The 22,720-nt window shown below is 47.6% G+C and overlaps 2 protein-coding genes across 2 annotated transcripts in view; both read right to left on the minus strand.

Annotated features, from left to right (window-relative positions):
* Window positions 1-1,182: 1,182 nt before the first annotated feature.
* On the minus strand, window positions 1,183-11,010 carry LOC142589860 (Golgi-associated plant pathogenesis-related protein 1-like). The gene is made up of 4 exons (XM_075701502.1): window positions 10,830-11,010; window positions 6,754-6,948; window positions 3,667-3,796; window positions 1,183-1,667 (listed from the first exon to the last, which is right to left on the minus strand). The coding sequence occupies exons 1-4, from the start codon at window positions 10,902-10,904 to the stop codon at window positions 1,369-1,371; spliced, it is 699 nt and encodes a 232-aa protein (XP_075557617.1). The 5' UTR covers window positions 10,905-11,010; the 3' UTR covers window positions 1,183-1,368.
* A 2,312-nt stretch (window positions 11,011-13,322) lies between these two features.
* LOC142591329 (uncharacterized) overlaps window positions 13,323-22,720 on the minus strand; it is a 44,006-nt gene continuing 34,608 nt past the window's right edge. Inside the window, exons 7-8 of the mRNA XM_075703655.1 lie at window positions 17,221-17,350; window positions 13,323-13,738 (exon numbers count right to left, since the gene is read on the minus strand). Coding sequence (XP_075559770.1) covers window positions 13,455-13,738; window positions 17,221-17,350 — 414 coding nt within the window. The 3' untranslated portion in view covers window positions 13,323-13,454. The remainder of the gene's footprint in view (window positions 13,739-17,220; window positions 17,351-22,720) is intronic.

The raw sequence follows: 22,720 nt of genomic DNA on the forward strand, positions 1-22,720 counted from the left end.
AATTAATTAATTAATTAATTAATTAATTAATTCATACTGCAGCCTCAGTGAGGCTATTACAGGAGTGGGATGAACAACAAACATAAAACATTTATAAACAAGCTTGCGTGAATTGTTTCAGTGAATGAATGAATGAAAAAAACTTTATTTTCACAAAGAAGGTATACCGGCGAAGGTGGAGCCCTCAGTTCAGGGCCCCAGTGGCCTTTGCCATCTTGCTAGCTCTGTCGATCAGCTTGAGCTGTTCTTCAGGCTTCGAGCAGGATAGCGCAGCCTCCCACTGCTCCGGTGTTGGTGTTTTGTGTACTGGCGCTACCTTTGGCTTTTGGCAGGCCCATGTAACGTGGTAAAGCGTTGCGTGTTCACCGCATAGCGGGCATTTATTGTCGTATGTTGACGGATAGATTTTGCTGAGCAGACTCAGATTGGGGTATGTATTAGTCTGCAGTTGTCTCCAGGCAACCGACTGCTCTCTACTAAGGTCTTTGTGGGGAGGGGGGTAGATCCTCCTTAGGGCTCTTTGGTTTTCTAAAATTGCTCCATAGCGTCTGGTGTTGTTTCAGTGGTAGAGAACGGATGTTGCCCGGTATTGAATTCCAGACTTCAATTGCTGATGAAAAAAAAAAACTGTTTGAAATTAATCAGTGCGGGCAAAAACGGTTGAGATATTTAGAGCATGGTGTTTCCTCGTACATGAGGATTTGGAAAAAGTAAAGTAGGCGTCTAGAGAGGAGGGACGAGAATTGATTAACGTGGGAAGAAATTTTAGGCATTCAAGTTTACGACGCTCTGCAAGAGGAGTGAAGCCCAGTAGGGGAAGAGAGTTAGACGGCGAAAATACCTTGTCAGATATACTACAACCAAAGCGCACTGCCTTACATTTTTTTGCGCTGATTCTAGATTCTGCCCGCTAAAAGAAAGAAGAAAGAAAAACGTCATTTTCAGGAGATGCGCCGCTTACATCGCGCGCTGCGTCTTACCCCTCAAGAAACTAAACTTCTTACATATATAAAACCCTAATTCGCCCCATCCTCGATATGGCTGCGTTGTATGGAATCGATACAACACTGTCACCTGAAAATAACATTTTTCTTTCTTCTTTCGTTTAGCGAGCAGAATCTTCTGCATTTTTTTTTACTTTTCTTGACACCAAGAATCATCGTTGTCAGAAAACAAAGCGATGCAAACGCTGGCATTTTAATTTTATATATTTTTCGTTCCGCGAGTGAGATTTGCCACTGGGTCGTCGTCGTTCGTGGAGAACGAACGTCGCACAGTGGAGCCAAAATTAAGGCTCCGTCGACGTCAAACGCCGTGACCGTGCCCCTTCTCGCCCTGGTCCGTGGGCACGTTGGCGTCGTTGCTCGTTCAGTAGTCGTCCTGCTGCTGCTGGCGCCTTCCTTTCTTGTGGCCGCCTTTACCTCCGCCGCCGCCGCCAGCGTTGGGGCGCGTGACTTGGCTGCCGAACTGGCCCATGATGTTTCCTCGCGGGTCGTAGACGGACACGATGTAGATGGTCCCTTTCCGGCCGCGGGCGATGCCCGTGCCAAGGCGACGGCAGTTCTTCCACACGAGCTGCGTGAAGTGACCCGTGCCGGACTTGAAGGTCGGGTTGTTGTAGTCGTAGTCCTTGATCTCGTCGTACCACGCCTTCACGGCCATGCTTCCTGGAAGGGAAACACAAGCGCCATCCGTCAAGTTGTTTTTACACCGTAAGGACTTTTTTTACACCGTAAAGAGGTTTTTTTGCACCCTTGAGGGCGCGTAACGGTGCAAATCGGTTTTATTACTTACAGGCGCACACTCTTAAAGGGTGTATATGGGCGCGAGTTGTAGACATAAAGTACCCTTAAGGGAGGGTGCAAATGAATTTACAGTGTGGAAATTAAAAAAAAAAAGGGAACGAAGAAATGAAACAGCTTGAATGGCATCGAAGCACGGTCGCATTTGGAGGCATTACACAGACGAGCATTCTGAATTCTGTGGCGACTGTGCATGCGTAGAATGAGGAGGCGATGCACAAGAACTCACACCCCTGCGGGTGTAAAAGTGGGAGTTATAGATCAGTGTACACCCTTATTCAAGTTCAAGGGCGTAAATTATTTTACTGTGTAGTTACTCTTCCCGAGGTTCTAAGCTTTAGTAGGGGGTGTGCAATTGCTAATTTCCGAAACCGAATCGAATACGAATCGAATGCGAATGTACGAATTTAATCGAATCGGACATCGAGCACCTTTCAAATAGTTTTCGAGTAGGAGAACAGCCGTCTTCGCCGCTACTACAGAATTATATCCACACCCTGGTAAATGCACATTGTAGGCAAGTTTTTTGTGATCAGGTTTCCCGGTAAAGAGCGTAGCTTATTGAAAGCGCAAAATTGAGCATTAGGAGCACATAAGCAGTTTGTTGGAGATAGCAGGGAGAGGCCTTCGTCCTGCAGTGGACATAAAATAGGCTGTTGCTGCTGCTGCTGCTGCTGCTGCTGCTGCTGCTGCTGATGATGATGATGATGATGATGCTTTACTGAATGATGATGATGAAGCAGTTTGGATGCGCCGGGCTCACTGGTGGGTGCGAACGATTGCGGTACATTGCGGGGAAAGTCCGGTGCCTTGCGCAACGTAGTGTGCTCAACGTTTCCTGTTTTATGTCTTCCGTGATCGCTGGATGAAGTCGTAAAACTGAGTTATTAGCATCTAGTACAATGCGCTCTTTAGCGTGACGTCCTTAGCTTGACGGAAGGTATAGCGGCCATTATATTCCCAAACGAAGAAAGCGACGGATTAAGGTTGGGTCTTAAAAAATTTACTTTCACCATTCTCACGCAAGCAATCATGCAGAAAGCACGCTTCTGCTAAAAATACCACGTTTTTTACGGTTATCGGGGAAAAAAAGAAAAAAACACCGACGGTTTGGCTGCACCAACCACAGATTATCGTGCGAAAGCGCATTTTCTTGGATCTGATTGGCCATTTTCTTGCACCAAGTTAGGCGTTGTTTCTAATTGAATCGTCATGTGTTTTTTTTTTTTGTTGCTGCAGTCGCATTCGCTCGGCCACGTCTTCTTCGTCGGTCGACTCCCGCTTCCTTTGTTTGCCGAGCTCGTTGTTGTTCGCTGCGCTTGGCACCAGAATCTTTTCTTTGGACATCTCCGACGACGAACCCGATGCACTTTCCATATTTACGTATTTCACGCACACGCAAGCGTAGGAAGAAGAAGAAGAAGAAGAGGAATGGGCTGTGCACGCGAATCGCGCGCGAAGAAACGCGTGTTTGAAGAGTCTTCACGCAGACAGAGGCGAAATCCAGGTTGGTAGGCTAGTGCTGCTTTCGCACTAAAAATAAAAAAAAAAGGAAATGAAGAAAGGAAAACAAACAACAGAAAACGCGTGTGAAGCCACAAAATGATCCTGGCACGGCGCTGCCACTCATAGTTCCTAAAACTTTGTTGCTAAAGCTTCGTAACTATCTCGAATTTGTCAGAGAAGCGAGAAAGTAGCAGCATGCATACGAACAGTGGAGCTAAGTCACAGTAACTAGCTACTTTAACTTCGCTGCACAAGAATACAGTCGCTTCTATTAGTGCACACAGCGTGTCGTGTGCTGCAAGCTCGCGCATGCGCGTCAGTGCATTACATCAAGTGCAGTGAGGCGCGGGTTACATACCCGTTATGGGTGCCTCCAAGTTGCTGCTCCACCACATGTAAAGGTTTTCTCCGTGTATCGGCTTGGTCCTGTGCTCCATGCGGTCCCTCTGGGCAAGCACCAAGGCCCAGGCTTGGGCGTAGCGATTCAACTGCGGCATGGCGGGGAACGGTGCCCCAAATGTGAGTGAGTCGGTGACGAAATGCGCGGAACTCATACTCTTCCCACGACAGGCATCAAACCCAGGCACATTGGACACGGCTGCCCGATGGCTATAGAGCAACGGGGAACAACAAATTTCTGTGAAGCTCCATGCTGAAAGCTATTGCCAGTCTCTACGTATATTTTTTTAATGCGAGGGCGTCTTTTTTGCCAACCTTGGCCCAATCTCCTGAGATCTGGCTATCTGACCTCAAAGCTGTACCGACGTAACCTACTTTAATATGCCTTCTGTAAAAATGATTCACTTCTGTAGTCATCCATATACAGCTTTATGGAAAGGTGTCCTCATTAAAGAAGGAGGAGTGCCCCCCCCCCCCCCCCCCGTCGCCCCTACCGTTACAGAAGACCAAAGAAGTGTGCACCGGGCTCGCTCATCAGAGTGTGTCTAGTACCACGCTCACACTCTTGCTTTCGAGTACCCCTGAAATCAAACCTCATTGAAATTCGCGAATCACGCTGGCCTGTTTTACACGCACAAATGAGGCTATAAAACACGCAAATTTCAATGGTCTTGCAATGGTTTTGCTTTCAATGGCCATTGAAAGGAAGTAAGTGACTGCGGCTCAAGACTGGTGGCCAATGGAAAGGAAACGCAAGAGTTCATTCTCTTTGCAGGCCTTGTGCCTCACACTCTGAACACTGTGCTTCCGTACTAGGAAAACTCGAGGGACAACTCCATGGACGAGGTAGCTGCTGGCGATATTTTTTTTTAGTAGCATTGACACCTATATAACCCCGTCAACACTTTCTTCTGCCATTTCATGAAGGAGTCTTTGAGCTTGAATCCGGTCAACCCATAGCTAATATTAACCTCAAGCCCTGCGGGCGTAATTGATACCACGTTCGCCAGAGGCCCACGAAATTTTAAACTCTGCAATGCCCAATGTGTGCTCTATACGCCGAGTCTGATAACTCAATGTGTCAATTTAGTCATGGGAGACTCAACACCATTGCCTGCAGTAGCTGTTTTGATGCGCTGGGGGGACATTTAAGTTGTGGATAGCTTGACAGACCAATTGGTAGTTAATTACGTGCTTACTAGGTTTCAACATAAATAACATTTTTTTGTTTTTGTCAATATGAGCTCTCCACGGCTGGAAATAAACGGGAACAAGTTGTTCTAACTTTTTCTTGTTGTGCAACCAGGTTTCTTGTCGAAAGTTAGGTATCATAATGTTGTGGACAACATCCTTTGCTAGTGAGGCATCAACGGAGCGCGAAAAATTGCGTCATCAAAACGTAATATATATATATATATATATATATATATATATATATATATATATATATTGCCTCGGCACAGGTCCAAAGAATAAATGATTAGGCTGGTAACTTTGATATAAACTTATTCCTTGATATATCAAAAGCTTTTGACTATATTAGTCACAACATTTTGGGCGCTAAACTTCAAGCCATTGCGATTGTTGGACCTGCTTTAAGACTAATTAATAGCCACCTATATAATCGGAAACAGGCGGTATACATTCGCCCTACACTATCAAGTTTTATGACTACTCATGAAAGCGTTCCTCATGGATCAATACTCGGCCCACTTTTACTTCCGATTTATATAAATGATCTACGTCAGATTGTTAATAATTCTGAACCTTCTCGTTAAGCAGGTGATACCTCTATACTTGCGTCGGACGACTCCATCCACTCTTTCACACTAAAAATCTGAAAGTCTAAAACTGAACGCAGACCTAAATAACACTTTAACCTGGTGCCGATGTAACTCTCTCTGCATTAACGCTTCAAAGACCAAGTTCGTGATTTTCCATTCAATCCACAAGGTTCCTTCACAATGTGCTACGATCAAACTTAACGACATGCTCATTGTTCCCATTAACGAATACTCCTTCCTGGGTGTTATTCTTGATGTCAGTTGAAAATACGCTAACCACATTGCACACTTACGAGGAAAACTAGTTCATGGCATTAGAATTTTTATCAGAGCACCTCACTATTTGAACACTCCGACCTGAATTACACTTTACTACGCCTTTATTCACAGTCACATGAACTATTGTATCACAACATGGGGCAATACTTACCTATCCCACTTATTACGCATACTGCACATACAAAACGAAACCATCAGGACACTAACGTTACGTTCACATCGCAGCAGTGCTTCTTCATTGCGTCAAGGTTTTGAGATACTCTCAATTTCTAGTTTATTAAATATCATCTCTCTATTAACTTTTCAAGTCACTGAACCGTCTTATACCACCAAGCGTATTTCATACTGTTGAACTTCTTAACACTAATCCTGCTAAATTTCCGTCAGATGGAAATTTTACTACCTGGAATACGGACGAATTGTGGTCCACATACGGCGTATTTTCCCGTGTTATCTATTTGAAACCATCTACCAACCTATCTCATACACTGCTCAATTCCTTGGGCCATTTATAAAAAGAATTGTCCTCTTACTTGCGGAATTATTAGCACACTGAATAATGATCTGAATAATTATCTGTTTAGATTTTTTGTTTCGTACCTTTATATTTATCTGCGTTCACTTCCCTGTTACAACACAACTACGTTTACTTATAACACCGGTTTAGTTTGACCACTACACTTGTTTGTAACCTTGGCAAGGAGGTCCCCTTCAACCTAGCCCTCTCGGGACCTGCTTCTGTATATTTATCGGTACGTCGTTTTTTTGCTACGGACATAATGAACTTGATTCCGATTCTAATGCATAAGGCTGTAATGCTATCGCATTAACATAGCTGCTCAACGTGATAGGCACAGGGTGAAAAAAAAAATGCGTTCGTCATCCAGGTAGGGAGGCCTAGGTCTCAGATCTGATGCGCACAAATAAAGTTTATTCCTCCTCCTCCTCCTCGCAAATACACGGCTCGTTTCCTGCACGCTCACCTCCTCGTCCTCCTTGAGAGTGTGCACACCGTGCAGACGCCTGTAGTGGTTGTGACTCCTGAGAACTTGTCTCTGTAGCTTCCGCATGGACCGCGTGAAGACGCCCTCGAAGTCAGTCGGCTCGAAAGGACCTCCGCCACCCATTCCACCCATTCCACCCCTTCCACCCTTGCCATGCGGTCCCATGTTGAAGTGCTGGGTGGCGGTGGGAGAGAAGGTGTCGGTGGTCACGTGTCACGGCTTTCGGAGACAACATTCGTCGTTGCCGATGACATATGTCCTCAAGCGGTACTAAACGTTCTCGCAGATTTTTTTTTTGTTTTCGTTTACAAGGATTCTCGTTACGTCCTCAGGACCGACGTTCGCGTGGTTTAATCCTGAGAAACATTCTCGTTCGCGGGATCGAATCCCGGCCACGGCGGCCGCATTTCGATGGGGGCGAAATGCGAAAACACCCGTGTGCTTAGATTTAGGTGCACGTTAAAGAACCCCAGGTGGTCAAAATTTCCGGAGTACTCCACTACGGCGTGCCTCATAATCAGAAAGTGGTTTTGGCACGTAAAACCCCAAATATCATCATCATCAAACATTCTCGTGCAGGACTTAATAGGATGACTAATTGTCCAAAGAAAATCCCCCTTGCGAGATATCCTGAAGACACGCTGTTCGATGTTAAGCCAGACCCTGGAACTGCAAGAATTTTTTTCGCGACTGCTTCGACTCGTGAATGAAAAAGATAAAAACTGAGTGGCATACTTCGCATAAAATCGTTAAGATGCTTTGGCTCGGGCCCAACTCCGCGCGTTTTTAAGTGCAGTTGTCCTTGAGCTGCGATGGTTTATGCAAAATACCCACTTCATATATTACAAATATGATTTGTAGACGCGAGGTTACGTCAAATCAGGTAATATTTAGTCACGTTTTTACTTCCGGTACGGCGACCTGCTAAGATTTTTTGACGAGCACGAGCACTGCGCTGTGGCCGCTGGCCGCAGAAACATGACGCTCCGTCGTTCGATGTTAAATCGGTTCAGATCCGCGACCACTTTTCATGCGTTAAGACATTTTCTCGCGGCACAAAAGTGTGAGACAATGTCCGCGTCGAATTGCACGAGGCATTAGTATGCCGGATGCGAAATAAAGATAAATTTATTCAGTTTAACCGAAAAAACTGAATAAGTTATATTTTTGCGCTTGTGGCATACTATTTCTTTTTCTCTTTTTTTTTTTGTGGTCACGAATGAGAACAAGAAAAGCTGTCTCTCTAGCCTGCGCATTGCTGTCTACGTAAGAAACGGAGTAAGGTTGGTTCTAGAAGCGATGAATATTCTTTCCATACTCTTATTCTAGCGTATTTTTGGGGAGGGCTTTTTTTTTTACGTATACTGTCCCACATCCAAACGCTGGCGCCTCAATCACAATTCGAAGCTATAAACTCGTGCTCAGCAACAACTTACTGCTTTTTTAAAAAAACATATTTTGCGTTCTAACCACGCCGATCACATCTACTTCACACGACAGATTTCGTACTACTTCCAAGTCTTGAATCAGGTAGTCAGGCTGAGTCAAGGCGTTTTCTCTGTTTCAAACGCAATGTAACCTTTACCTAATTTATAAGCGATTAACTAGCACTGACAACATGGTATCGAAATTGATGAGTTCATGGGAAGCTGGTGGGGTTGTGTGTGCGTATAGGGGGTATTTTTATGTAAGATAGCCATTCGTATTTTGTTCGTGCCTCGTTTCTGCTTACACTCAGTTTCCTCCATTGAAGGGAAGACTGACCTGTCTGGTACTCGAGAAGTGTGATCAGACATTCTCAACTTAAACTAAACTCAACTAAACTCAGTTCAGCTCAGCTCAACTTTAAGCGGAAGCGACGGCTCAAGACAAACTGCGATTTCCCCTACTCAAATACGCGTGAAACATAGAAATTCTCACGTTAGACAATAGCGAAACGTGCTCGAATGAAATTTGTCTTGCATTCAAGAAGGAAAAGGTAATTCTATCAACTCTACCAAGCAAAATTTTGCTTTAGGACATGTAGATTTCTTTAAAAGTCTAAAAAAATGTGTGAGTTCTGCAAAAAAAAGTTGGATCAGAACGGTTACAAGTTCAATATTCTGCATATCACAGTTCTGCAGGCTGCGTATGTTTAAGCATCTGAACCTGACAAACTTGATGCACGAGTATACGGCCCAAGTGACAATGTGATAAGCTTTACGAATGCCTCTTAAAAGTTCTCTCGAATTATTCATATATTGCACAGCGATGTATATCCCGCAAACTTTGTCCGCTTTCGATCTCTCCATGGTTGCAGTTAACAAAACTGTGACGTAAGTTTTTTTATCGGTGAGAGAAAGGAGCTGTATAAGCTCGATGCTTCCGCCCCTTTTTTTTCACGTTTGTGATATTCAAAAATTTTTGTAAAACAAGAAAGTGATTGCCTAAATAAAAAAAATCAGCTCTCCATAGTCGGTAAAGATTATTCTTTTAAATTCAGCAGACTTTCAATAACATCGGTGTCGTGGGTGCCGAGCAAAATGATTTATTTGTTCCGGTGTGTTTTAGATAGCAACGATTCAAGTCAAGCTTCGTTTCAATACTGTTACCGTCAGACAGTGCTAAAACTAAATACTAACACTGATGTATATGCTGATGATGATGTATTATTGATGACTACGGCTGAAACCTGCATGAATTTGTGTATATAATCGTTTCTGCCCTTGGGGCAAACTTATGGAAGAACGCTCGTGCAATTAGGATTAAGTGCACGTTATAGAACCCCACGGGGGTCAAAATTAGCTCAGCGTTTCCAACTTTACAGCATGCATTATGGTCACATTGTCGTTCTTCATAATTTTTTTTTGTCGGAGTGGAGGGACAAAATTCCATTACGAATGCGACTAAACGTTAGCTTCGTTGAAACGTCATGCAACAAATAAACTCCTGCCAGCGCGGGACCGTTCTTGAAGGTTACAGTGCAGTAAATGCGTAAGCCCTAAAGGCAGAAGTTAGGAATTGTGTATTGGCTGTACTTTATTGCACAGTTTCTGACTAGAGATCTTCATGTCGTGTGCGCACCCGTCAAAGAGCATAAAGCTCCCACATAAGCCGCTTTTGAAGTAAACAAAGTTAGAGAAAGGTTAAGTGTGAGTGCACTGCATATATATGATGACTCCGGACAAGTTCGGCAGATGTGAGGGTTCGTATCATTCGCGGAGGTTAACCCTTCGAGCTCCGCGTTTTATCATTGAAGGAGAAATTCATATTTTCTGCATCTGACTGCTAGAGAACAAAACAAAAAAGAAGTAACCGGCAGAAATGAAGAAAAGATTGCAGTGAAGCTTTTGCCAACATATGGAAGACCTTTTCATCAATGGCCAACAAATCAAGTCGTTGCAGGTAGCGTATGGTTCTTCCGAATTCACTGTTCTTAAAAAATTAAATTGTGGGGTTTCACGTGCCAAAACCACTTTCTGATTATGAGGCACGCCGTAGAGGACTCCGGAAATTTAGACCACCTGCGGTTCTTTAACGTGCACTTAAATCTAAGTACACGTGTGTTTTCGCATTTCGCCCCCATCGAAATGCGGCCGCCGTGGCCGGGATTAGATCCCGCGACCTTGTGCTCAGCAGCCTAACACCATAGCCACTGAGCAACCACGGCGGGTGAAATTCACTGTTCTAAATCGTAACGGTGCCGAACTATGGCCGCAAATTATTTATGCGCAATAATTAGAGCATCTATGTGTCACCCAAAGTGAGTGATGGACCTTAGGCAAGCAGGCTTCAAAGATGGCGCCAATAGGCTTAACATCAACTTGATGCTAAGCTTATACGCTGGGGAAACATGAGGGAAAACTACGTTTCTCCGAGGCAGCAAACTGAAAGGTTACGTAATTAGGGTTGCTGGACGCTCAGGTTTCTAAAATTAGTTTCGGCGTTTGTTGATGATGCTAGTGATGATGGTAATTTGTGTGAAGTGCGATTGCTACGGTAATTAACGCACCAGAAATGGTTAAAAGATGGCATCCACCTGCGACATCATACGGCGACACTAGCGCGACTCTTACCTGCATCATCATGAAACCTGACGCGGGCACGGAGGCGCTGAAGATCGCGATCACTAAAACGGCAACCAGCTTCATGTTTGAGCCCCTAATTTCCCACCCCGTGGGGTTTCGGTCCGACTACCACAACCGTTCGCCGCACACAGCGATGTACAAATGCTGCAAATGCTCAAGACCACAGAACCCCGAGCCTGAAACTTGTTTCGTTTTTTCCTCCTGCTCGCGCATCTGCTTTGATCCTATTTTCAAGCTAAGTTTCTTTCTGTTTCTTTTTTTCTTCGAACGGCATGCGTCATTGAAACAAAAGCGCGGGCGTCTCCTGTACAGAACGTCAAGATTTTACTTGGCTGCACTGTGAAAGATGGACGAGTAGTGCAGCAGCAGTAGTAACGCAGTATAACGGAACATGCGGCTTGGACATCCAGAGACAATGGGCTTGCGCAGACGGCTCTCTTGGTAAACGAAACAACCTTGGATGCGGCCGCTTGCATCGACGAACAATGTCTGCAGGTGCTAAGCATGAAGAGAACGGATAATTCCGAACTTAAGCTGTTCTTCCCTACGCATCTGCTCTGGCCTGTTCTAATGCAACTCTTTTTTTCTTCTTTCCTTTGACAGCCATCTATCACTGAAAGAAAAGCTGGGACACCTCTCGTGTAGAAACGGCAAGATTACTTTTTTTTCTCAACGGCTCTTTCAAAAGACAGATGCGCGGCAACAGCGATAATAACGTATCGTGAGAGAATGCGCGGCTGCATGAGGCACAATGGTTCTCCATATCAGCAACGACCTTGGAGGCTGTTTGCGAAGTATTGTTTGAGCACTAGCTGTCTGCGCTTTTGACGCAGTCCTGCCGGTCCTCGTAACCTACCTTGACGATTAGCTGTTGCAAGGACTGTCAGCATTGTATCTAAAGCACAACAAAGTGTTGAAACAATGGTTCTCGAAGAACCTGTAAGGTCTTTCCGGTTGCCGAGGACACCGTTTTGCTTTGACCAATAGTCTTTGAGCATTCGGGCAGGACATTTTCTTACAGGAGGTTACAGTTGTCTATAGTTTGCCGTTGAGAGAAATCTTGACGTTCAACGGGAATGCGTCTCGGTTTGCTCCGAATCACAATAGCATTTCCAAGTCCAAGTCAACAGAGGGCCACTCCAAGCCAAGTATAGGTTGGAAAGCAGGGTCAAGGCAGGTTGAAAGCGCCGAATGGGGTTAAGGCCGCCAGATGAAAGCAGGATGGCACACGGTTCTTTGTCGACGACACCACGTGGTTGTCTGGATGCGGAACTCGGGTCGATCGGTTGCCGTTGACATCGACTGCCAGGGAGCCACTACTGGCCAGGGTACTCTGTAACGGTCATGGATCCTGCATTGTAGGCTGCCCTGCAAAACAGAGTGAGTACAGCAGAGCACCTGTTCACAGTACTCGCCATCAAAGGAAAGGTTATCGTCAACCGCCCACAGTGTTACTGAGCTGCTGCGACTGGAAGCGGTGTCAGGACATGTAATTGACGCTATCAAATCTAGAAACATGTCGAGATGTTGGTGGTTCTTTTCGCAGCAATAATGACCTAATAAATATTGTGCGCACCATCGTGTCCGTACGTTTACTGTGGCACCAGCAGTACCTTCGCATTGAAGTCTTGTTAGCGCAGAAGCACATGAACCGAATCGTTCGATTGCCTCAAATGCGAAAAAGAATTACGGGTTTGAAAACGGACACCTTTTTTTTTTGTGCAGTGGTTATATTCAGGTACATTTCGCAGTCTTATTGCGCAATTCCCCAGAGACAGAGCCGGTCGCCCCTATGTCTATATAACCATGGCTGTGGATCGTATATAAGCCGATTCGACGAACATTCTTTCATCTATACTTGGCGAGAAACGCACCCAAAGGAAAACACAAGGGACGTAGTCAAAGAAATCGTAGCTTTAAGAGGGAAGCCGAGATGGCTGGCGGGTTGTTGTACGCTGTCTTCTCGAGCGCCTAGTGTTGGAGCTTGCGTAATCGCAAGTTCTGCAGACGTGTTGAAGCGAGAGGTAGCACGAAGCATTCGCTACACGCTACCGGCGCTCTTGATCGCGCCACCGTCATGACAACGAGTGTTCGCGGTCATCGAATGATATCTGTTCATGTTTGCTGCGCGTGCGTGAAAACAGGCTCGCTAGTTTAATTCATAAGTGAATGCTTGGTGCAACTTAAACGACAGTCAAAGCTACGAATCATAACTCCCTTAGCTGCGCGATACTTTGCCATCGCTATCGGTGCTTCGCCTTTCGGGTGAAACTGCGACCTTTTTTCATTATTTCTACAGCGATATTAAAAACAACCATTTAGCTTTCCGTGTAGTTTCTTTGGTGTCATTGTCTTTTAGTTCGTGTCGTTAATTAGTTCATTATGCAGTACCACTCGATTCGGACATGCAAACACGCAGGCACATACGCGGGACACAACACTGAGATAAGAAGAGTGGCTGGCACAAACAGCCGGCTTTATTACTATTGCCACATCTTCGCACAGCGAATGAGGTTGCCGCTGGTACCTCCGGGTGTGTAAGGTGGCGCCAAAGATGCCGAACGGCAGCGCCACCCGGTGCCACGCGCGGACACCATTGGCGCCACGCCAGTTCTAGTCGTCCTCGTTTTCCTCGTCCTTGCGGCGGCGCCGTTTCTCGCCTCCGCCAGACACTGGCCGCGGAACTTGGTCCCCAAACTGACCCATCATGTTTCCTCGCGGATCGTAGACGGAGACAATGTACACTGTGCCCTTCGGGCCGCGGGCGATGCCCGTGCCCAGGCGTCGAGAGTCCTTCCACACCAGCTGCGTGAAGTGACCCGTGCCGGACATGAACCCGGGGTTGTCGAAGTTGTAGAGCTTGATCTCGTCGTACCACGATTTCACGGCTTGGCTTCCTGCGAGGGAACATCGAGACGATGAAGCTCTCACCGATTTTGTATACGCGCCAAATCCACGATCTCATTCGTGGGGCACGTGACACCGGAGGTGGGGAAGGGGGACCTTGGATTATTTTGACATTGCGGTTCCGTAACGTACACGAAGCTCGTTTGAATTTCGCCCCCCCCCCCCGGCCATCGAAACGTGGCCTCCGTAGCCGGAATTCAACCCGCGTCCTCGAGATCGACCAGCAGCGCAGTGCCATGGACACTGGGTTACCGCGGAGGGCCGGGAAAAAAGAAAATCGAACGATATAAAATGCGCACAGGCCGAGACAGTAACGTTTAAAGTTAAACAGGGTACTTATAGTTGAAAATTGATTGTGAATATGTCGAATTAGGTGCGATTTTAGATCCGAGGGTGAATAAGAAAGTATTTGCCCCTATGTTTTATGACCCAAAATAACGTACATACAGGTAATAACAAATATGCGTACCATTCTAAGTATCTCGCACTATTTTTCATCTTAGGCCCCACACCGATCCAGGCATTTGTCCCATCGCAGCACGAAAATTAAGGGTACCCCTGTGGTCAGTCAGCGACGCACGCGGCCTCCCGAACGCTCATTGTCATGTGTGTCTCCACGGCCTTTTGCGCACTCACACCACCACCACTTGAATCAACTGGTTTCCAGCTGCTTGTTCACCAGCGCTGATGATGTTACAAAGAGTGATCAGCCTCAAAGGTTAGATTTAGCACCTAAGTGTAGCAATGATTAACATACGCACGGAATGCTGTTAGTATCAGCTCAAAAGTGAGAACATCTATATTTGTGCGGCATTTATTGTGTAATGCTTGCCAGGAAAGCTCCCAGGCACTGCAAATTAGTGACAGAACAAATGCTGTGTTAAAATGTGAGAAATGTGTCCAGTCTTCTGACAAACAGTCTCTTCCTCATTGCCAAACATGATGTGCGCACCTAGCTGCTGAAACTGGAAAAAGTGAAATGAACAATGAAGCCTCCTTGGCTGTACTTCCTTTGATATAAGATTAAGATTGGTTTGCTGTCAACTTAAAGGGCAACTCTGGCAGTTTTTTGAAGTCTACACATATGTCAGAGAAACTTTTATTGCGGGCCGTGCTCTACGCCCTGATCATTTATTCCAGATTATACAGCTACGTGGCATTTTGCTTCTACATATATAAATTTTAATGTCGCACATTGTGCCTGCAACAACTGTGTCCCAAACGATATCCTTCCAAAACTTTCCAAAAGAAACCGCAGTTCTCACCCGTTTCATGTAATACAATAGGACCTCATTGGTACGATGCCATTAAGCACCAATTCCTGGCGTCAACTTTCATTATACCGAACAAAAAGTAACCCAATATAGTTCCGCTTCTCTTTTACCAGTTGATACAATCCAGGAAAACGATCTTTCGGCACCAACCTTGAGTATGTTGTTGTACTACGATCATATAATACGTTTCATGGCCACTAAATCTCATGCAAACAAGAAAAGGCCCGAGGCACGCGCGGTTGAGAAGAGTAGCTGCCGTCGCAGCAGCTTTCTTGCAGTACTCACCTGCACTTGTTACATGAAAAAGCAGGCTACGACGGACAACATGTGTGTGCGCATTGCAGTGAAAGTGTGGTCTTGAACCATGTGCTGTGTTGTTGTGCATCGAGTGACGCTTACGCCAAGAACAAGGAACATTGGGGCAAAGTGCTAAAATGTGGTTCACTACACGACCAACTTGCCCAGGAGGCCCGCGTGGCGGCGGATAGCTTCGGGCTCTCTGTGCCGACGTGGGAGGTGCCCTCTACACCTGACGCCTAGCCGAGTGTTCTTCAGCACCCCTATTTTGGGAAATAAAGCTTTACCACCACCACCACCACCACCACTAAGCTTCCTGTTCCAGTACCAGCAAAACTCCTCGCTGGTCATCGCCCTCCTCATTCACAACTATGGCCGCCAACCTTATCGCGATAAACATCTGCATTTGTCTGTTTGTGCACGTGGCGTAGTGCTGTTGGAAACATGCGTCGTGCACTTAATGGGTGATAACCCAAACGCAGTACAGTTCTCTGCCACTTCTTTGAGTGCAACTGGTTCGAGTGTATACCGCTCGCAGAAATGAAAGCAGCCCAATGACAGCACATTGGCTGAACAAGCTAAGTGCTGCCCTTGTGCACCGCTTGCACAGCGAGGAATGCCACAGGCAAGAATACAGCCCGGTCATGCAACACGTACGCTGGTCTGTTCGACAGTGGCGACAATGACATTGAGGAAGCACGTCTTTGTCCCTCAAGTAAAATAAAGGAAAAGCTGAACATACTCGCGGTCGTCTGTCACAACACCAAGAGAAGGTGCACAGACATCTCCAGTAAACTTGGACGACTGTCAACGCGTGTGGCCTGCTCATCCAACGATCTTGGCTTGGCCCACACGACGTGTTGATGGCCATGCAGTCTTTTCTGAAGCCAACAGCCAGCCTATGTGCCTTGATGCGCACTTTCTTTCCCCATGGCAAATGTTGGAGGTGACTTGAACGAGCGCACACGGCCAAGTGCATACGCGGCCTTCGTGCCATGCATTGGCGATTATGTACGGGTGGGGCGTGCCGAGAAAGCTGCCGACATCAATGCGTGCCCAGCGTTCGATGTCACATGATCTGCTGAGTTTCTTTTAAGATGTGGCCGAAGAGCACCAATTCATCATCATCATCATCATCATCATCAGCATCATCATCATCATCATCATCAAGAAAACTATACCATTTTGATTTTATTCCATTCTCCTGACGTTAAATTTACGTAAACACCAAAGCAAGCCTCGGGCGGTGACCACTAGCGTTGTTTGAAAGCCCATTCAAAGGTTTTTCTCGCGTAGATTTAAAATAAATTATGGGGTTTCTACGCGCCAAAACCGCTTTCTCATCATGAGGCGCGCCGTAGTGGAGGACTCCGGAAATTTTGACCACCTGGGGTTCTTTAACGTGCGCCTAAGTCTAAGAACACGGGCGTTTTCGCATTTCGCCTCCATCGGAATGCGGCCGCCGTGCCCGGGATTCGATCCCGTGACTTCGTGCTCAGCAACCCACCACCATATAGCCACTGAGCAACCACGGCGGATTCTCGCGTAGAGGACGTCACTTTTGTTCGCTTTCAAAGTGAATAGCATTGTCTATCTTTACAGGTTATTCTGATCTCATGGGCTGTCAAGAGGCGAGGAACGCAATGAAATGGAGAGCGTCTTTTGATAACTGTTAACCACGAGGTTTGTGGTTCGATTGCCTACCACGCTGGCCGCATTACGATGGTGTACCGACACGTTAGAACGCTTGTGTATCTAAAGTTGAATGCAGAGTCATGGGCGGTCGAAGTTGATCTCCAGCCACCCAACTGTATAAGGTGTTCCTCAATATCCGTCCGGTTCTTTGTGAGGTGAAACTCGCGTATTCTGATTTCATTCTGACATGAACCGGCGTGTGTTACCCGTGATGGGTGCCTCCAAGTTGCTGCTCCACCACATATAGAGGTTCTCTCCGTACAACGGGTTGGTCCTGTGCTGCATGCGGTCCCTCTTCGCCATCACCAGGGCCCAGGCTTGAGCGTAGCGATCCAACTGCGGCAGGACGTAGATCACAAGCAGTGTGTCATTCATCAGAGGCGAAATAAATTGTTAGTAGCAATGCGCAAGAGCTTATCGCTTACAAAGGGCGTCGATTACTGGACGCCCTTTGCAACGAAACGAGCGGAGCGATACATTTTCAGGATCGCAAGAAACTCGAATTGCTTGCACTGCGTAGCCCTAATACTACCAAACTTGGAAGGAAGCTATGAGTCTAACACCGCACGACAGAACGGAAAATGACAGGCGTAATGCTAAGAGACCGAAAGGTGGCAGTATGGAAACGCCAGCATTTGGAATCCTTGGCCTAACGCGAGCCATGGTACAATGTCAGGCGAAAAGTGTGCCTGAACACATGACCAAGGCCCGCCGTATCTATCTTTCTATCTGATTTCAAAAAATATTTCCACCGCCAACGTCTGTGAGTGGTGGCGCTGGCTAACACTCCCAGGGAAACATAAATACACTGCTGGGAAACATAAATACCCAAGAAAGTGGATGTGGAAATGGCGCCGCGGTAGCTCAATTGGTAGAGCATCGCACGCGAAATGCGAAGATTGTGGGATCGTTCTCCACCTGCGGCGAGTTGTTTTTTCATCCACTTTCATTTACATTAATTTATCGTTTCTTTATTTCGTTTATTAAACACAAGTGATTTCCCTTATGTTGTCCTTGGTGTCAGTGTTTGTTGGCTTCCTATGATATGACTAACAAAAACCGGGCCCCTCGGATAACCCCCTTTCTTCTCGTTGATCTCAAGAAAGCTATACATGTCGTGTTAAGTATTCGCTGCATCTAGGCGAGTTTATATAGCCAGTTGGCAACTATGCGGGGCGAATATAGTTTCGTATTCGCTATATCTAACCGAGCGTGCACGTGCAGCTGGCGACCATGCGGAGAGAACAATGACCGATTCAAGTAACAGTACTCCTTCTATACTCCGTTTCATGCATCAGCTGCAACGCTGTATAAGCTGCGCAAGAAGTCCGGTCACCAAAATTTATCGTTCCGCGCGATCGCGTCTCTGCTTCGCTGCGCGCCAGGAGGCGTTTGCTCGCGCAAGCATGCGCGTGACGGTGCCGCGACGGGCAACGAAAAGAAACAACGAAAAGCAAATTGATCTAAAACAACGTGTTAGCAGCCGTATGAGTACAGGGTTTGTTCGTTTCTAAGAGTAATTTTTTTTTCATTCAGAAAAGCTTATATAAAGAAAAATTTCAGGAAAAACGGGCCGGGAAACTCCGAGCTATTTCTAAGTGCGGATGCAGCCACTGCAAAAAGTATCTCCAGCCTCCACAGCGTTGCACCTGATGTATGAAACGGAGTATAATTAGAGTGAACTAGATTGAGGGAGTGGGTCCAGCGAGGGCTCCGCGCTGAGGGATAATCCAGATGGCGCCACCATCGCCTTCTCCTGAACACCACTAGAGTTACTGTATATGCTACCAAAGGTAGCAGAGTTGCGCGTCTGTTTTATCACGCCGCTAGCGCCTCTATTGGCAGAACGTCATCACGTGGTAGTCAAGCAACCGTGCATTGCGGAGAAGCAGATGCTAGGGCCATTTTTGTATTTCCCGACGCCGCCGCTGCAGTGAACTGGATTGGGGGCACCGCAACGCTACGAGCATGGTCACAAGAATGCCTTTCTTCTTGCTGCAGGCTTTCTTGCTGTCGCAAACTTCGCCGATATTACCCTGCCTTGGCTGCAACGTCACCACCGGTGCAGGAATTTGCGAAGAGCCGGGCTGGAACCAGCGTGAAACCATCGTTCAGCCGTCATCGCCTTTTCCAACTGTTGTAATACCACCGCTGGCGCCAGTTGTTGTAATCGCACCGCTGGCGCGAGTTGTTGGGAACTCGGCGCTGACGCCCGTTGTTGCACCTGGGTCGCAAGCCCCAAGGGTAGCGTTGGCCTGGCGGCCTGGGGTACAACTGGAAGCATCCGAAGGTCCCGGCAAAGCATGAGTCGACTGGTAACAACAAAACAACTTGTTTATTCTAACATCGCAAAGAGTTGGCGGTCAGGTTGACCGAAGTAGAGAGACGGGAGAGCACGTTACTCAACAGAAGAAATCGGAGCCCTCTTTTGGCGTCCGGGGGCAGCTGCTTTTATACTCTCGCAGTTGAGGGCAAGAAGGAACCCCTCTATAGACGAGCACGTGACGGTGCCGCTCGGGTACAATGGGATAAGGTGGCGCAGCGTCGTGTCGGCGCCACTCGGACCCCCCTTGCTTCACAGTTGTTGGGAGCTCCTCTCCCCGGCTGCCGCGCTTCGACAAGCGTGGGCACAATGGGAAGAGAAGGAGGAGCAGCCGTCGTGTCGGCGCCGCTCGGACCCCCTTGCTTCACAGTTGTTGGGAGCTCCTCTCCCCGGCTGCCGCGCTTCGACAAGCGTGGGCACCAATATGCACATACACTCACACACGCACATGAAGACACGTGGCATCGGAACATGCCTGGACGCGCTTGGCGGGGAGGCGTAGCGGCGGCGCCGAACGGGCCAAAATGTCTGCCGCGTTGTTGCAGCCGCGCCGGCTAAACCGCGCGTCGTAGGCGAAACGTAACAGACCGCCCCGCCGGGGGAAGGAGATCCCGATGGTCAGGGGACTGCATCCGCTGTCCGGAGGGATGTCGCTCGATGATGCTCATAACCGAAGTCGGGTGTCCCTCGACGTTTCTTGAGCGCAGCGCACAGAGAAGGCCTCGTTCTCTCGTTCAGGTTTGCACAGGACACTGCAAAGTGACTTCGGGAGAGTTCACATTTTTGTTCTCGTTCCCGGCAAGCGTTAGAACTACGGTGAAACTCAACCGCTCAGTCAGCAAGCACGGCACAACCCTCACTAAGCCCTGCCAGGCTCTTTCCCCTTCTATACCACTGCCTAGTTCCTTACAGTAGTCTAGCAGCACTTAGAACGCGTCCACAAATTGGAAAATTGCACTAGAAAGCATGTCATCACTTTGAAACACTAAACAAAAGCAATATGTTAAAAATCCTGCCTCAGGAAGAAAAACATCAGCAACAACCAATTTTGAGGCTGATTCCTACGTTAGGGGCTTCGACTTAAGCCATCGGCGTTACCGTTGAGACTCCCCTTTTTGTAACGCACCTCAAAGGAATATTGTTGCAAAGCGAGGCTCCAGCGCAGGAGGCGGCCATTTTTGGGAGAGATGGTCTGCAGCCATTGGAGAGGGCAGTGATCCGTCTCAATGATAAACCTCGAGCCGGCTAGATAGCATGACAATTTCTGAACGGCCCACACGAGACACGCACACTCTTTCTCGGTGGCGCTGTACGCCTGCTCACGACTGGTCAGCTTACGACTAGCATACAGGACGGGGTGTTCTACCTCTCCATTTTCCCGTTGGCACAGTACAACGCCCATGCCTCGCTCACTAGCATCGCACTGAACAACGAACCCTTTTGTATAGTCTGGCGACCGTAGCACAGGCTGGCTTGTTAGGGCACTCTTTAGGGCGCTAAAAGCTCTTTCCTTTGTCTCGTCCCAGACGACTGTTTGGGGTTCTGTCTTTCTTAGAGCATCCGTCAGGGGAGCCGCGATATCAGAGTACCTGGGAATGTACCTCTGATAGTAGCCGGCGACACCTAAGAACGACCGAATATCGGTCTTCGTGCGCGGTTGCGGGAAGTCTCGCACAGCGGCCACTTTTATTTCAGAGGGGCGGCGACGACCCTGACCAATCACGTGACCGAGGTAGACAACCTCGGCCTGTGCTAACTGGCACTTAGGAGCCTTGACTGTCAAGCCCGCTTCGCGCAGGCGGGTTAGCACTGCCCGCAAGTGTGCCATATGCTCAGACCAGGATGCGGAGAATATCGCTACGTCGTCTAGATACGGTAAAGCGAATTCTTGCTGTCCCCGCAACACTTTATCCATGAGGCTTGAAAAACAGTATGGCGCGTTCTTCAAACCAAAACTCAACACTTTAGGACGGAATGTTCCCATTGGTGAAATGAACGCCGCATACCTACTAGCCTCTTCTGTAAGTGGAACCTGCCAATAACCCCTGACAAGATCTAGGGTGGAAATAAACTGAGCGCTACTAACTTTCTCAAGGCGCTCCTCGATGTTGGGGATCGGATAAATTTGATCCTTAGTGATGGAATTAAGCCTGCGGTAGTCGACGCAAGGACGAGGATCCTTGCCCGGTACCTCAACTAAAATCAAAGGGGACGTATAATCACTCTCACCTGCCTCAATAACACCGAGCTGTAGCATTTTCTTTACCTCAGCCTCCATAATATCGCTCTGGCGGGGTGACACCCGATACGCCTTGGATCGTACTGGCTCTGGGGAGGTAAGTTCTATATCATGAGTAAGTACAGAAGTCCTACCAGGCCTCTCAGAGAACAGACCTTGAAACTCTTGTAAGAGCTGGTGTAGTTCGGTTTTCTGCTCAGGCGACAGCGATGCTCCACTGACTAAGTCACTAATGACCTGATCGGTGTCTTTCCTGTTCGTCACTGAGCTTAGTCCCGGAAGCTCGACCGGAAGCTCTTCGGGAACGTTTACCATCATGCACACCACTGCTTCCCTTTGTCTATAAGGTTTGAGCAGATTACAGTGGTAGACTTGCTGTGCTTTCCGCTTTCCTGGCAGACTCACCACGTAGTTAACGTCCGACAGTTTCCGAACAATTCGTGCTGGGCCCTCCCACTGCACGTCTAGTTTGTTGTTTAGCGATGTGCGCAATATCATGACCTCATCGCCCACCTCAAAACGACGGGCCCTGGCGGTCCGATCATAATAAACCTTGGCCCTCTGCTGGGCCTTTGCCATTGCTTCACCTGACAACTCCTGTGCCCTTCTTAAGCGTTCGAGGAGCTTAAGCACGTACTCTACCACGACTGGGTCGTCGCCCCTGCCTTCCCATGATTCTCGAAGCATGCGAAGCGGAGATCGCAGCGAGCGACCGTACACCAGTTCAGCTGGCGAAAACCCCGTAGCCGCATGCGGCGCGGTCCGTAATGCAAACATCACCCCAGGCAGACACAGCTCCCAGTCAGTTTGATGTTCCAAACACAATGCTCTCAACACGCGCTTCATGACGGAGTGGAGCTTCTCAACGGAGTTCGACTGTGGGTGGTACACTGAGCTGTGTAACAGCTTTACCCCACACCTTTCGAGAAAAGTTGTCGTCAAAGCGCTAGTAAACACTGTGCCCTGATCTGATTGGATTTCCGCAGGAAAACCAACTCGCGCAAATATGGACAGTAGTGCATTGACTATCTCAACTGAGCTAAGTTCTTTAAGCGGCACTGCTTCAGGGAACTTTGTCGCCGGGCAGATCACCGTCAAAATGTGTCTGTACCCCGTGGCTGTTACCGGCAGAGGTCCCACTGTA

Source organism: Dermacentor variabilis, chromosome 8, assembly GCF_050947875.1.
Source record: "Dermacentor variabilis isolate Ectoservices chromosome 8, ASM5094787v1, whole genome shotgun sequence".
Lineage (NCBI taxonomy): Eukaryota > Metazoa > Arthropoda > Arachnida > Ixodida > Ixodidae > Dermacentor > Dermacentor variabilis.